Raw genomic sequence first — 16,556 nt, forward strand, 5'->3', positions numbered from 1 at the left:
GGATACACAGTATTCTCTTCTCTGTGGATACACAGTATTCTCTTCTCTGTGGATACACAGTATTCTCTTCTCTGTGGATACACAGTATTCTCTTCTCTGTGGATACACAGTATTCTCTTCTCTGTGGATACACACTATTCTCTTCTCTGTGGATACACAGTATTCTCTTCTCTGTGGATACACAGTATTCTCTTCTCTGTGGATACACAGTATTCTCTTCTCTGTGGATACACAGTATTCTCTTCTCTGTGGATACACAGTATTCTCTTCTCTGTGGATACACAGTATTCTCTTCTCTGTGGATACACAGTATTCTCTTCTCTGTGGATACACAGTATTCTCTTCTCTGTGGATACACAGTATTCTCTTCTCTGTGGATACACAGTATTCTCTTCTCTGTGGATACACAGTATTCTCTTCTCTGTGGATACACAGTATTCTCTTCTCTGTGGATACACAGTATTCTCTTCTCTGTGGATACACAGTATTCTCTTCTCTGTGGATACACAGTATTCTCTTCTCTGTGGATACACAGTATTCTCTTCTCTGTGGATACACAGTATTCTCTTCTCTGTGGATACACAGTATTCTCTTCTCTGTGGATACACAGTATTCTCTTCTCTGTGGATACACCGTATTCTCTTCTCTGTGGATACACCGTATTCTCTTCTCTGTGGATACACCGTATTCTCTTCTCTGTGGATACACCGTATTCTCTTCTCTGTGGATACACCGTATTCTCTTCTCTGTGGATACACCGTATTCTCTTCTCTGTGGATACACCGTATTCTCTTCTCTGTGGATACACCGTATTCTCTTCTCTGTGGATACACCGTATTCTCTTCTCTGTGGATACACCGTATTCTCTTCTCTGTGGATACACCGTATTCTCTTCTCTGTGGATACACCGTATTCTCTTCTCTGTGGATACACAGTATTCTCTTCTCTGTGGATACACAGTATTCTCTTCTCTGTGGATACACATTATTCTCTTCTCTGTGGATACACAGTATTCTCTTCTCTGTGGATACACACTATTCTCTTCTCTGTGGATACACAGTATTCTCTTCTCTGTGATGCCAGCAGTAGACAGAGGCCACTGCTTTCCTAGAAGTGAGTAACACAGTAACCTGGACAGTGAAGGTGTCGTCAGCGTCTCTGCACTATAAAACATTTATTGTGTGACAAAGTTCAGACCAAAAAAGGTCTTCGCCAGGCCATCACATACAGACCTTGTAGGAAACGGAAGCTGTTCGTTGTCTACAATGTGTGTGTTCAACTTTCAGTTGTTTCACAACAAGGAACAAACAACAACATTCATAAATCAGTCATGAATCAGACTCCTTTATTACGCTGCTACTCTGTTTATTACCTATACATAGTCACTTTAATAACTCTACCTACATGGACATATTACCTCAATTAACCCGACTAACCTGTGCCCCTCCACATTGACCCTGTACTGGTACCCCCTGTATATAGCCTCCACATTGACTCTGTACCGGTACCCCCTGTATATAGCCTCCACATTGACTCTGTACCGTAATACTCTGTATATAGTCTCCACATTGACTCTGTACCGTAACACCCTGTATATAGCCTCCACATTGACTCTGTACCGGTACCCCCTGTATATAGCCTCCACATTGACTCTGTACCGTAATACTCTGTATATAGTCTCCACATTGACTCTGTACCGGTACTCCCTGTATATAGCCTCCAAATTGACTCTGTACCGTAACACCCTGTATATAGCCTCCACATTGACTCTGTACCGTAACACCCTGTATATAGCCTCCAAATTGACTCTGTACCGTAACACCCTGTATATAGCCTCCACATTGACTCTGTACCGTAATACTCTGTATATAGTCTCCATAATTGACTCTGTACCGGTACTCCCTGTATATAGCCTCCACATTAACTCTGTACCGTAATACCATGTATATAGTCTCCACATTGACTCTGTACCGTAACACCATGTATATAACCTCCACATTGACTCTGTACCGTAACACCCTGTATATAGCCTCCACAATGACTCTGTACCGTAACACCCTGTATATAGCCTAAACATTGACTCTGTACCAGTACCCCCTGTATATAACCTCCACATTGAATCTGTACCGTAACACCCTGTATATAACCTCCACATTGACTCTGTACCATAACACCCTGTATATAGCCTCCACATTGACTCTGTACCGTAACACCCTGTATATAGTCTCCACATTGACTCTGTACCTAACACCTTGTATATAGCCTCCACATTGACTCTGTACCGTAACACCCTGTATATAGCCTCCACATTGACTCTGTACCGTAACCCCCTGTATATAGCCTCCACATTGACTCTGTACCGTAACCCCCTGCATATAGCCTCCACATTGACTCTGTACCGTAACCCCCTCTGTATATAGCCTCCACATTGACTCTGTACCGTAACCCCCTGTATATAGCCTCCACATTGACTCTGTACCGTAACCCCCTGCATATAGCCTCCACATTGACTCTGTAACGTAACCCCCTCTGTATATTGCCTCCACATTGACTCTGTACCGTAACACCCTGTATATAGCCTCCACATTGACTCTGTACCGTAACACCCTGTATATAGCCTCCACATTGACTCTGTACCGGTACCCTCGGTGTATATAGCCTCCACATTGACTCTGTACCGGTACCCCCTGTATATAGCCTCCACATTGACTCTGTACCGGTACCCCCTGTATATAGCCTCCACATTGACTCTGTACCGTAACACCCTGTATATAGCCTCCACATTGACTCTGTACCGTAACACCCTGTATATAGCCTCCACATTGACTCTGTACCGTAACACCCTGTATATAGCCTCCACATTGACTCTGTACCGTAACACCCTGTATATAGCCTCCACATTGACTCTGTACCGTAACACCCTGTATATAGCCTCCACATTGACTCTGTACCGGTACCCTCCTGTATATAGCCTCCACATTGACTCTGTACCGGTACCCCCTGTATATAGCCTCCACATTGACTCTGTACCGGTACCCCTTGTATATAGCCTCCACATTGACTCTGTACCGGTACCCCCCTGTATATAGCCTCCACATTGACTCTGTACCGGTACCCCCTGTTTATAGCCTCCACATTGACTCTGTACCGTAACACCGTGTATATAGCCTCCACATTGACTCTGTACCGTAACACCCTGTATATAGCCTCCACATTGACTCTGTACCGTAACACCCTGTATATAGCCTCCACATTGACTCTGTACCGTAACACCCTGTATATAGCCTCCACATTGACTCTGTACCGTAACACCCTGTATATAACCTCCACATTGACTCTGTACCGTAACACCCTGTATATGCTTCCTAACTGGCACCCTACAAAGTGCAGTAACCTAGGGCTCTGGTCTAAAGTAGTGCACTATATAGGGAATAGGGCTCTGGTCTAAAGTAGTGCACTATACAGGGAATAGGGCTCTGGTCTAAACTATATAGGGAATAGGGCTCTGGTCTAAAGCAGTGCACTATATAGGGAATAGGGCTCTGGTCTAAACTATATAGGGAATAGGGCTCTGGTCTAAAGCAGTGCACTATATAGGGAATAGGGCTCTGGTCTAAAGCAGTGCACTTATATAGGGAATAGGGTGCCATAGGGCTCTGGTCTAAAGTAGTGCACTATATAGGGAATAGGGTGCCATAGGGCTCTGGTCTAAAGTAGTGCACTATATAGGGAATAGGGCTCTGGTCTAAACTATATAGGGAATAGGGCTCTGGTCTAAAGCAGTGCACTATATAGGGAATAGGGCTCTGGTCTAAAGTAGTGCACTATATAGGGAATAGGGTGCCATAGGGCTCTGGTCTAAAGTAGTGCACTACATAGGGAATAGGGCTCTGGTCTAAAGTAGTGCACTATACAGGGAATAGGGCTCTGGTCTAAAGTAGTGCACTATACAGGGAATAGGGCTCTGGTCTAAAGTAGTGCACTATACAGGGAATAGGGCTCTGGTCTAAAGTAGTGCACTATATAGGGAATAGGGCTCTGGTCTAAAGTAGTGCACTATATAGGGAATAGAGCTCTGGTCTAAAGTAGTGCACTATACAGGGAATAGGGCTCTGGTCTAAAGTAGTGCACTATACAGGGAATAGGGCTCTGGTCTAAAGTAGTGCACTATACAGGGAATAGGCCTCTGGTCTAAAGTAGTGCACTATACAGGGAATAGGGGCTCTGGTCTAAAGTAGTGCACTATATAGGGAATAGGGGCTCTGGTCTAAAGTAGTGCACTATATAGGGAATAGCGTGCCATAGGGCTCTGGTCTAAAGTAGTGCACTACATAAGGAATAGGGCTCTGGTCTAAAGTAGTGCACTATACATGGAATAGGGTGCCATTTGGGACGTAAACACACACCTTGGCTGGTGTTAGTAGGAAATGGGAGCTGGTGGTTGGACAGTGTGTTCTGCTGTCTCTAGTTTCACAACATGTTCAGCCCATTACACCAGAAATAATGGTTTGTGTCAGAGCATTTATTCCCCTGTAGAGAACAACAGATCTAATGAACAAGTTGTTCCACGCGTGTGTGTGTGTGTGTGTGTGTGTGTGTGTGTGTGTGTGTGTGTGTGTGTGTGTGTGTGTACACAGTTCATAAAGTATTGCCTTTTCTACATGTTACAGCAGAAATTCAAAATATTTTTTTTTCCTCACCCATCTACACACAATACCCCATAACGACAAAGTGATAACATTATTTTAGAGATTTCAGTAAATGTATTGAAAATGAAATAGAGAAATATCTCATTTACATAAGTATTCACACCTGAGTCAATACTTTGTAGAAAACACCTTTGGCAGCGATTACAGCCGTGAGTCTTCCTGGGTAAATCTCTTAAGAGCTTTCTACACCTGGATTGTATAACATTTGCCCATTATTCTTCAAGCTCTGCCAAATTGGCTGTTGATCATTGCTAGACAAACGTGTTCTAGTCTTGCCATAGCTGAACAGTAACTTGTCCTCTCAGGAACATTCACAGACTTTGGTAAACAACTCCAGTGTATATTTGGCCTTGTGTTTTAGGTTATTGTCACTGCTGAAAGGTGAATTCAAAGCAGACAACCAGGTTCTACTCTAGGATGATGCCTGTGCATCACTCCATTCTGTTTATCTTTTTTTATCCTGAAAAACTACCTAGTCCTTAACGATGACAAGCATACCCATAACATGATGCAGCCATCACTATGCTTGAAAATATGGAGAGTGGGACTCAGTGATGTGTTGTATTGGATTTGCCCCAAACTTAATACTTTGTATTCAGGACAAAAAGTGAATTGCTTTGCAACATTTTTTGCAGTATTACTTTAGTGCCTTTTTGCAAACAGGATGCATGTTTTGGAATATTTGTATTATTCTGTACAATTCCTTCTTTTCATTTAGGTTAGTATTGTGGAGTAACTACAATGTTGTTGATCCATCCTCAGTTCTCTCCTATCACAGCCATTGAACTCTGTAACTGTTTTAAAGTCACCATTGGCTTCACAGTGAAATCCCTGAGCGGTTTCCTTCCTCTTCGGCAACTGAGTTGGTAGAGCTTGGAGCTTAGCAAGGTTTGTGAGTTAGATTCCTACGGGGGACCAGTACGAAAAAGTACAAAAATGTATGCACTTCCAACTGTAAGTATCTCTGGATAAGAGCATCTGCTAAATGACTAAAATGTAAAATGTTTGCGAGCCATTGGAAAACATCCCTGGTCTTTGTGGTTGAAATTCACTGCTCGACTATTGGACCTTACAGCTAATTGTATGTGTGGGGTACAGAGGTAGTCATTAAAAATAAATAATCATAGTGAGTCCATGCAACTTATTATGTGACTTGTTAAAAGCACATTTTTACTCCTGAACTTGTTTTTTTCCTCCTGGCTTGCCATATCAAAAGGGTTAAATATTTACTGCCTCAAGAGATTTCATTTTTAATTAAAATTGTAAACATTTTGAAGAACATAATTCCCTCTGACATTTTAGGGTAGTGTGTGACAAAACATATCAATTTAATCAATTTTTAAAAAAATGTTTAATTCAGGCTCTAACACAACAAAATCTGTAATAAGTCAATGGGTATGAATACTTCCTGAAGTACTACATGTGTACACGCCTGTGTGTACAATGACTGGGGTTTGAATACTTCCTTGAGTACTATATGTGTACATATCTGTGCGTACTATGACTGGGGTTTGAATACTTCCTCGAGTACTATATGTGTACACATCTGTGTGTACTGTGACTGGGGTGTGAATACTTCCTCAAGTACTATATGTGTACACATCTGTGTGTACTGTGACTGGGGTGTGAATACTTCCTCAAGTACTATATGTGTACACGTCTGTGTGTACTGTGACTGTCTGGCAACTAAAGATGTCTCATTAATGCTGTACAGATACAGTCATAATATTTATATTACAACATCTAATGCAGTTTAATCACCAGGAGTCTGGTTATATTCAGACCTGAAACCAAGGCCGCTCTGTGATTCTAGGGGTTAGGAACTGTTGCAGTTGAAATTCTCCAGTGTGTGTGTGTGTGCATAGCGTTACCTTCGTGTGTGTGTGTGGTGTGTGCATAGCGTTACCTTCGTGTGTGTGTGTGTGTGGTGTGTGTGTGTGTGTGTGGTGTGTGTATAGCGTTACCTTCGCGCAGGACGTGTGTGTGTGTGTGTGTGTGTGTGTGTATGTATAGCGTTACCTTCGTGCAGGACGTCCCGTAGAGTGACTCTCAGTCTGGAGATGGAGATGTCTTTGACCTTGGCTTTGGCTTCCAGCAGACTAACACTTCTCAGGTCGTTCTTCTCAATACGCAGGGACGGGTAGCCTAGGAGAGATGAATACATATATATATAGATACAGGGACAGGTAGCCTGGGAGAGATAAATACATATATATATAGATACAGGGACGGGTAGCCTGGGATAGATAAATACATATATATATAGATACAGGGACGGGTAGCCTGGGAGAGATAAATACATATATATATATAGATACAGGGACGGGTAGCCTGGGAGAGATAAATACATATATATATATAGATACAGGGACGGGTAGCCTGGGAGAGATGAATACATATATATATATATATATATAGATACAGTGACGGGTAGCCTGGGAGAGATAAATACATATATATAGATACAGGGACGGGTAGCCTGGGAGAGATGAATACATATATATATAGATACAGGGACAGGTAGCCTGGGAGAGATGAATACATATATATATAGATACAGGGACGGGTAGCCTGGGAGAGATGAATACATACATATATAGATACAGGGACGGGTAGCCTGGGAGAGATGAATACATATATATATATATAGATACAGGGACGGGTAGCCTGGGAGAGATAAATACATACATATATAGATACAGGGACGGGTAGCCTGGGAGAGATAAATAAATATATATATAGATACAGGGACGGGTAGCCTGGGAGAGATGAATACATATATATATATAGATACAGGGACGGGTAGCCTGGGAGAGATGAATACATATATATATATATATAGATACAGGGACAGGTAGCCTGGGAGAGATGAATACATACATATATAGATACAGGGACGGGTAGCCTGGGAGAGATAAATACATATATATATATATAGATACAGGGACGGGTAGCCTGGGAGAGATGAATACATATATATATAGATACAGGGACGGGTAGCCTGGGAGAGATAAATACATATATATAGATACAGGGACGGGTAGCCTGGGAGAGATAAATACATATATATATATAGATACAGGGACAGGTAGCCTGGGAGAGATGAATACATATATATATAGATACAGGGACAGGTAGCCTGGGAGAGATGAATACATATATATATAGATACAGGGACGGGTAGCCTGGGAGAGATAAATACATATATATATAGATACAGGGACGGGTAGCCTGGGAGAGATAAATACATATATATAGATACAGGGACGGGTAGCCTGGGAGAGATAAATACATATATATATATAGATACAGGGACAGGTAGCCTGGGAGAGATGAATACATATATATATATATATATATAGATACAGGGACGGGTAGCCTGGGAGAGATGAATACATATATATAGATACAGGGACGGGTAGCCTGGGAGAGATAAATACATATATACAGATACAGGGACGGGTAGCCTGGGAGAGATAAATACATATATATATATATATAGATACAGGGACAGGTACCCTGGGAGAGATGAATACATATATATATAGATACAGGGACGGGTAGCCTGGGAGAGATAAATACATATATATATATATAGATACAGGGACAGGTAGCCTGGGAGAGATGAATACATATATATATATATAGATACAGGGACGGGTAGCCTGGGAGAGATAAATACATATATATATATAGATACAGGGACGGGTAGCCTGGGAGAGATAAATACATATATATATAGATACAGGGACGGGTAGCCTGGGAGAGATGAATACATATATATATAGATACAGTGACGGGTAGCCTAGGAGAGATAAATACATATATATATATATATAGATACAGGGACAGGTAGCCTGGGAGAGATGAATACATATATATATAGATACAGGGACGGGTAGCCTGGGAGAGATGAATACATATATATATATATATATATATATATATATATATATATATATATATATATATATATATATATATATATATATATATATATATATAGATAGATACAGGGACAGGTAGCCTAGGAGAGATAAATACATATATATAGATACAGGGACGGGTAGCCTGGGAGAGATAAATAGATATATATAGATACAGGGACTTGTGGAGGTCTACAATCTTTTTTCTGAGGTCTTGGCTGATTTCTTTTGATTTTCCCATGATGTCAAGCAAAGAGGCACTGAGTTTGAAGGTAGGCCTTGAAATACATCCACAGGTACACCTCCAATTGACTCAAATTATGTCAATTAGCCTATCAGAAGCTTCTAAAGCCATGACATAATTTTCTGGAATTTTCCAAGCTGTTTAAAAGCACAGTCAACTTAGTGTATGTAAACTTCTGACCCACTGGAATTGTGATACAGTGAATTATAAGTGAAAAAATCTGTCTGTAAACAATTGTTGGAAGAATGTGTGTCATGCACAAAGTAGATGTCCTAACCGACTTGCCAAAACTTTAGTTTGTTAACAAGAAATTTGTGGAGTGGTTAAAAAACGAGTTAATGTCTAAGACTGAATCAGCCCGTAAACAGACTGCAACAGAAATCAGCCCGTAAACCGACTGCAACAGAAATCAGCCCGTAAACCCGACTGCAATAGAAATCAGCCTGTAAACCGACTGCATTATAAATCAGCCTGTAAACCGACTGCATTATAAATCAGCCTGTAAACCGACTGCATTATAAATCAGCCTGTAAACCGACTGCATTATAAATCAGCCTGTAAACCGACTGCATTATAAATCAGCCTGTAAACCGACTGCATTATAAATCAGCCTGTAAACCGACTGCATTATAAATCAGCCTGTAAACCGACTGCAACAGAAATCAGCCCGTAAACCGACTGCATTAGAAATCAGCCCGTAAACCGACTGCATTAGAAATCAGCCTGTAAACCGACTGCAACAGAAATCAGCCCGTAAACCGAATGCAATAGAAATCAGCCTGTAAACCGACTGCAACAGAAATCAGCCCGTAAACCCGACTGCAACAGAAATCAGCCCGTAAACACGACTGCATTAGAAATCAGCCCGTAAACCGACTGCAATAGAAATCAGCCCGTAAACCGAATGCAATAGAAATCAGCCCGTAAACCGAATGCAACAGAAATCAGCCCGTAAACCGAATGCAACAGAAATCAGCCCGTAAACCCGACTGCAACAGAAATCAGCCCGTAAACCGACTGCATTATAAATCAGCCCGTAAACCCGACTGCAATAGAAATCAGCCCGTAAACCGAATGCAACAGAAATCAGCCCGTAAACCGAATGCAACAGAAATCAGCCCGTAAACCCGACTGCAACAGAAATCAGCCCGTAAACCGACTGCATTATAAATCAGCCCGTAAACCCGACTGCAATAGAAATCAGCCCGTAAACCGAATGCAACAGAAATCAGCCCGTAAACCGAATGCAACAGAAATCAGCCCGTAAACCCGACTGCAACAGAAATCAGCCCGTAAACCGACTGCAACAGAAATCAGCCCGTAAACCCGACTGCAACAGAAATCAGCCCGTAAACCCGACTGCAATAGAAATCAGCCAATCAAAAGAAGAGAAAGACAAAAGGCTGATTGGCAGCATCTCATCTCATACGGTTCATCTTTCGTCCAGCAGTATTACAACACCCTGCACCATCACATAACAGCTCTTCTCAGCACACGGACATTACAGTACGTTCACGTTTGAGAGCGATCAGCGCAGTAACACAGGTCATTAAGAACATTCACATACCATATCAAATCAAGTTTATTTTATATAGCCCTTTCGTACATCAGCTAATATCTCAAAGTGCTGTACAGAAACCCAGCCTAAAACCCCAAACAGCAAGCAATGCAGGTGTAGAAGCACGGTGGCTAGGAAAAACTCCCTAGAAAGGCCAAAACCTAGGAAGAAACCTAGAGAGGAACCAGGCTATGAGGGGTGGGGCCAGTCCTCTTCTGGCTGTGCCGGGTGGAGATTAACAATGACATCATAACAATGACATCAGCTCCCCACCGCAGGGACATAACTATACAACATCAACATAACCCTTTTCTATAACACCGTATCCCCTGTGTACACATGTCAACGATGACAGATAACACATCAATGTGATACAACGGGTGGGTCTAATCCCGGATGCTGATTGGTTAAAACCGCATTCCAGACGGTGTCTATTCCAACAGTTAACACCGGCTAAAGCTAAGATGCTCAAATGTCTATTTACTCTGTTCCATCTGACTGCGTAGTCCACTGTCTCATCAGCCCAGCCAGGCAATGTAGACTCTGTTCCATCTGACTGCGTAGTCCACTGTCTCATCAGCCCAGCCACGCAATGTAGACTCTGTTCCATCTGACTGCGTCGTCCACTGTCTCATCAGCCCAGCCACGCAATGTAGACTCTGTTCCATCTGACTGCGTAGTCCACTGTCTCATCAGCCCAGCCACGCAATGTAGACTCTGTTCCATCTGACTGCGTCGTCCACTGTCTCATCAGCCCAGCCAGGCAATATAGACTCTGTTCCATCTGACAGCGTAGTCCACTGTCTCATCAGCCCAGCCAGGCAATGTAGACTCTGTTCCATCTGACTGCGTAGTCCACTGTCTCATAAGCCCAGCCAGGCAATTTATAAACTTTATCTCCACTGATAAATGCATCGAGACATCATCTCCCATTTCTTTTAGACTAGCAATTGGTTTTCAATAGAGAAGATTAGTATAAACCTTGTCTGTCTCTCTGACATTTGCAATGTAGTTTTAATATTGAAGCATGGCAACAGAACATTTAGAACGAACGACTGGGTCACGTCGCAAGATACAGAACAAAAAGACTTAACGACTGGGTCGTGTCTCTGGCAACAGAACCGCTAGAACGAACGATCAACCGGCTTGGGTAGGAACCTTAAATGTGTCTGGACTATCTGGCAACCGAACCGAGAGAACGAACGATCAGCCGGCTTGGGTAGCAACCTTAAATGTGTCTGGACTATCTGGCAACCGAACCGAGAGAACGAACGATCAGCCGGCTTGGGTAGCAACCTTAAATGTGTCTGGACTATCTGGCAACCGAACCGAGAGAACGAACGATCAGCCGGCTTGGGTAGCAACCTTAAATGTGTCTGGACTATCTGGCAACCGAACCGAGAGAACGAACGATCAGCCGGCTTGGGTAGCAACCTTAAATGTGTCTGGACTATCTGGCAACCGAACCGAGAGAACGAACGATCAGCCGGCTTGGGTAGCAACCTTAAATGTGTCTGGACTATCTGGCAACCGAACCGAGAGAACGAACGATCAGCCGGCTTGGGTAGCAACCTTAAATGTGTCTGGACTATCTCGTGGATGGATGAAACAGTATGAATAAATTCATCAAAAAAACGTTTTTAGTGAAAATATGTCAAATCATTTTAATATGTCGGTAACCCGTTGTATAAAAGAGACAATGCCCTCGAAGCCGGTGTTTGGAGGAGATATTGTCACGGTTTGCCGGCCGAAGACGAACAACACCCCCGCGCCAATATATCCTCCAAACACCGGCTTCGAGGATATTACCACTTCCTGGGAACATGTCAGTGGAGACAGATAACACGTTGCAGAACCTCAGACTGACAGACTGGTTAACCACGGATAAAGACTGGAACAGTGAAGACCGGCTGATTAACCACGGATAAAGACTGGAACAGTGACAGACAGCCTGGTTAACCAAGGATAAAGACTGGAACAGTGAAGACCGGCTGATTAACCACGGATAAAGACTTGAACAGTGACAGACAGACTGGTTAACCACGGATAAAGACTGGAACAGTGACAGACAGACTGATTAAACACGGATAAAGACTGGAACAGTGAAGACCGACTGGTTAACCACGGATAAAGACTGGAACAGTGAAGACTGACTGGTTAACCACGGATAAAGACTGGAACAGTGACAGACAGACTGATTAACCACGGATAAAGACTGGAACAGTGACAGACAGACTGGTTAACCACGGATAAAGACTGGAACAGTGACAGACAGACTGATTAACCACGGATAAAGACTGGAACAGTGACAGACAGACTGATTAACCACGGATAAAGACTGGAACAAATTAGAGGCTAAGCGAGACTCAAACCAAAGACCGATATGAAAACAGAAGGGGCGTGGGGGCCTCTCGAGTGGCGCAGCGGTCTAAGGCACTGCATCACAGTGCTCAAGACGTTACTACAGACTAGGGTTCGATTCCAGGCTGTGCTGCAGCCGGCCGTGACCGGGAGACCCATGAGGCGGCGCACAATTGGACCAGCGTCGTCCGGGTTAGAGGAGGGTTTCGGCCGGCTGGGGTGTCCTTGTTCTGTTGCGCTCTAGCGACTCCTTGTGGCAGGCCGGGCGCATGCACGCTGACTTCAGTCGCCAACTGTACGGTGTTTCCTTACGACACATTGATGCGGCTGGCTTCCAGGTTAAGCGTTCAGTGTGTCAAGAAGCAGCGCGGCTTTGCAAGGTCGTGTTAAGGAGGACGCATGGCTCTCGACCTTCGCCTCTCCCGAGTCCGTACGGGAGTCGCAGCAATGGGACAAGACTGTAACAACCAATTGGATATCACGAGTAAACAGAAGGTGAGTTGAGCAATCAGACTGGCATCCAAGTATTAAAGCTACAATCAATGTGTTTGAGAACAGCAGCAGAAACAAATGGGAACGCAGACTACCATTCATCTAAATGACCAAAAAATGCATGGAAATATCCCAGAACCACTAGCAAAACCCCCAGCTTCACTCTAAGCAGGTACAGCTGGAATTTAATTACACCAGTCCAGGACAAGCTAAGCTAAGCCCCAGGGATCCATGAGGATGAAATTGTCCTGCATGCTAGAGAACATCCATCCTATTCAATGGTTTATATATATATATATATACACACTAGATGACTGAAAGGGGTCGCTGTGTTGAAGTCCCCGTGCCTCCATCTTGGTACTCCCCCAACGTTGTAAAACATATTTCGGAAGCTCTAGAAATGCATTTATTAATGTCTACAGCCATGTGTATTCTATTAGACACCTTCATGCATACTTTTCAATTAAATGTGAAAATGAAAACATGAGCTCACGTCACTTTTTTTTGTGAATTTTGAAGCATTTATGTAATTTAAAAACACAAAAGCTTGTTTATTCATGAAGGTCATGTTAATGGACTGATATAATCTCATAAACTTAACAAAAAAAATAAAAGTCCTCTTACTGTCAACTGCGTTTATTTTCAGCAAACTTAACATGTGTAAATATTTGTATGAACATAACAAGATTCAACAACTGAGACATAAACTGAACAAGTTCCACAGACATGTGACTAACAGAAATGGAATAATGTGTCCCTGAACAAAGGGGGGGAGGGTCAAAATCAAAAGTAACAGTCAGTATCTGGTGTGGCCACCAGCTGCATTATCTCCTCCTCAGGGACTGCACCAGATTTGCCCGTTCTTGCTGTGAGATGTTACCCCACTCTTCCACCAAGGCCCCTGCAAGCTCTCGGACATTTCTGGGGGGGAATGGCCCTAGCCCTCACCCTCCGATCCAACAGGTCCCAGGCGTGCTCAATGGATTTGTGATCCGGGCTCTTCGCTGGCCAAGGCAGAACACTGACATTGCTGTCTTGCAGGAAATCACACACTGAATGAGCAGTATGGCTGGTGGCATTGTCATGCTGGAGGGTCATGTCAGGATGAGCCTGCAGGAAGGGTACCACATGAGGGAGGAGGATGTCTTCCCTGTAACGCACAGCGTTTAGATTGCCTGCAATGACAACAAGCTCAGTCCGATGATGCTGTGACACACCGCTCCAGACCATGACGGACCCTCCACCTCGATCCCGCTCCAGAATACAGGCCTCGGTGTAACGCTCATTCCTTCGACAATAAACGTGAATCCGACCATCACCCCTGTTGAGACAAAACCGTTACTCGTCAGTGAAGAGCACTTTTTCCCAGTCCTTTCTGATCCAGCGACGGTGGGTTTGTGCCCATAGGCGATGTGGTTGCCGGTGATGTCTGGTGAGGACCAGCCTTACAAAAAGCCTACAAGCCCTCAGTCCAGCCTCTCTCAGCCGATTGCGGACAGTCTGAACACTGATGGGGGGATTGTGCGTTCCTGGTGTAACTCGGGCAGTTGTTGTTGCCATCCTGTACCTGTCCCGCAGGTGTGATGTTCGGATGTACCAATCCTGTGCAGGTGTTGTTACACGTGATCTGCCACTGCGAAGACGATCAGCTGTCCGTCCTGTCTCCCTGTAGCGCTGTCTTAGGCGTCTCACAGTATGGACATTGCAATTTATTGCCCTGGCCACATCTGCAATCCTCATGCCTCCTTGCAGGATGCCTAAGGCACGTTCACGCAGATGAACAGGGACCCTGGGAATCTTTCTTTTGGTGTTTTTCAGAGTAGAAAGGCCTCCTCGGTGTCCTAAGTTTTCATAACTGTGACCTTAATTGCCTACCGTCTGTAAGCAGTTAGTGTCTTAACGACCGTTCCACAGGTGCATGTTCATTAATTGTTTATGGTTCATTGAACAAGCATGGGAAACGGTGTTTAAACGCTTTACAATGAAGATCTGTGAAGTTATTTGGATTTTTACGAATTATCTTTGAAAGACAGGGTCCTGAAAAAGGGACGTTTCTTTTTATGCCGAGTTTAGAACAAAACGAAAAAGGCTTGATAATTCATAAAGGTCATGTTAACTGACTGATATTATCATAGAACAAAACATATAAGATCTTAGTCTGTGTTAAATTATGAAAATAATATCTGAGGTTATTACAAAACCCTATTCCTTTTCCCCCATAGGGATTGGCTGAACGAACCAGAGGTAACTCATTTCCTGGTTTTAGGACTACAAGTTGGCAAGGCTCTATATAGGACGTTCCAACTCAACTCTGGACCTAGAAGCCAGTTCCACTGTATTTTTCATCGTTCCCCTCTAATCAGTGACTGGTTTAGACCTGGGACACCAGGTGGGTGTATTAACGATCAGGTAGAACAGGAAACCCGCAGTCTCCAGACCCCCCAGGATAAGACTTGAACACCCCTGATATAGGACGAGCCCAAATAAAAAAAGGAAAAAAATGCTTCATGAACTTCAAGAACCTCAATCTCATGATGTCAGAGAACTGTGAGGTCAGGCTTGGTATGTGCCTTAATTATATACAGAGGCTTCAACTAATCCAGAAGAGTACTGCCAGGGTCCTGACCAGGACCAAGAAGTCAGACCACATCGAGCTGATCCTGGCCAAACTCCACTGGCTACTGGTCAACTACAGGATCGACTTCAAAATCCTCATGCTCGTATTTAAAGCCTTCAATGGATTTGTATTTATTATGGATCCCCACTAGTTCCTGCCAAGGCAGCTGCTACTCTTCCTGGGGTTTATTATGGATCCCCATTAGTTCCTGCCAAGGCAGCAGCTACTCTTCCTGGGGTTTATTATGGATCCCCATTATTTCCTGTCAAGGCAGCAGCTACTCTTCCTGGGGTTTATTATGGATCCCCACTAGTTCCTGTCAAGGCAGCAACTATTCTTCCTGGGGTTTATTATGGATCCCCACTAGTTCCTGTCAAGGCAGCAGCTACTCTTCCTGGGGTTTATTATGGATCCCCACTAGTTCCTGCCAAGGCAGCTGCTACTCTTCCTGGGGTTTATTATGGATCCCCATTAGTTCCTGCCAAGGCAGCAGCTACTCTTCCTGGGGTTTATTATGGATCCCCGTTAGATCCTGCCAAGGCAGCAGCTACTCTTCCTGGGGTTTATTATGGATCACCATTAGTTCCTGCCAAGGCAGCAGCTACTATTCCTGGGGTTTATTATGGATCCCCATTTAGTTCCTGCCAAG

General features: G+C 43.6%; 1 protein-coding gene across 2 annotated transcripts in view; it reads right to left on the reverse strand.

The window, feature by feature from the left end:
- The window catches only part of LOC129867631 (tyrosine-protein kinase RYK-like), a 211,725-nt gene that overhangs the window by 61,357 nt on the left and 133,812 nt on the right, over positions 1-16,556 (reverse strand). For both annotated transcript variants that reach the window (XM_055941157.1, XM_055941154.1), the window contains one exon: positions 6,729-6,854. In XM_055941157.1, the coding sequence (XP_055797132.1) occupies positions 6,729-6,854 (126 nt within the window). The remainder of the gene's footprint in view (positions 1-6,728; positions 6,855-16,556) is intronic.

The sequence above is a fragment of the Salvelinus fontinalis genome, chromosome 12 (genome assembly GCF_029448725.1).
Source record: "Salvelinus fontinalis isolate EN_2023a chromosome 12, ASM2944872v1, whole genome shotgun sequence".
NCBI lineage: Eukaryota > Metazoa > Chordata > Actinopteri > Salmoniformes > Salmonidae > Salvelinus > Salvelinus fontinalis.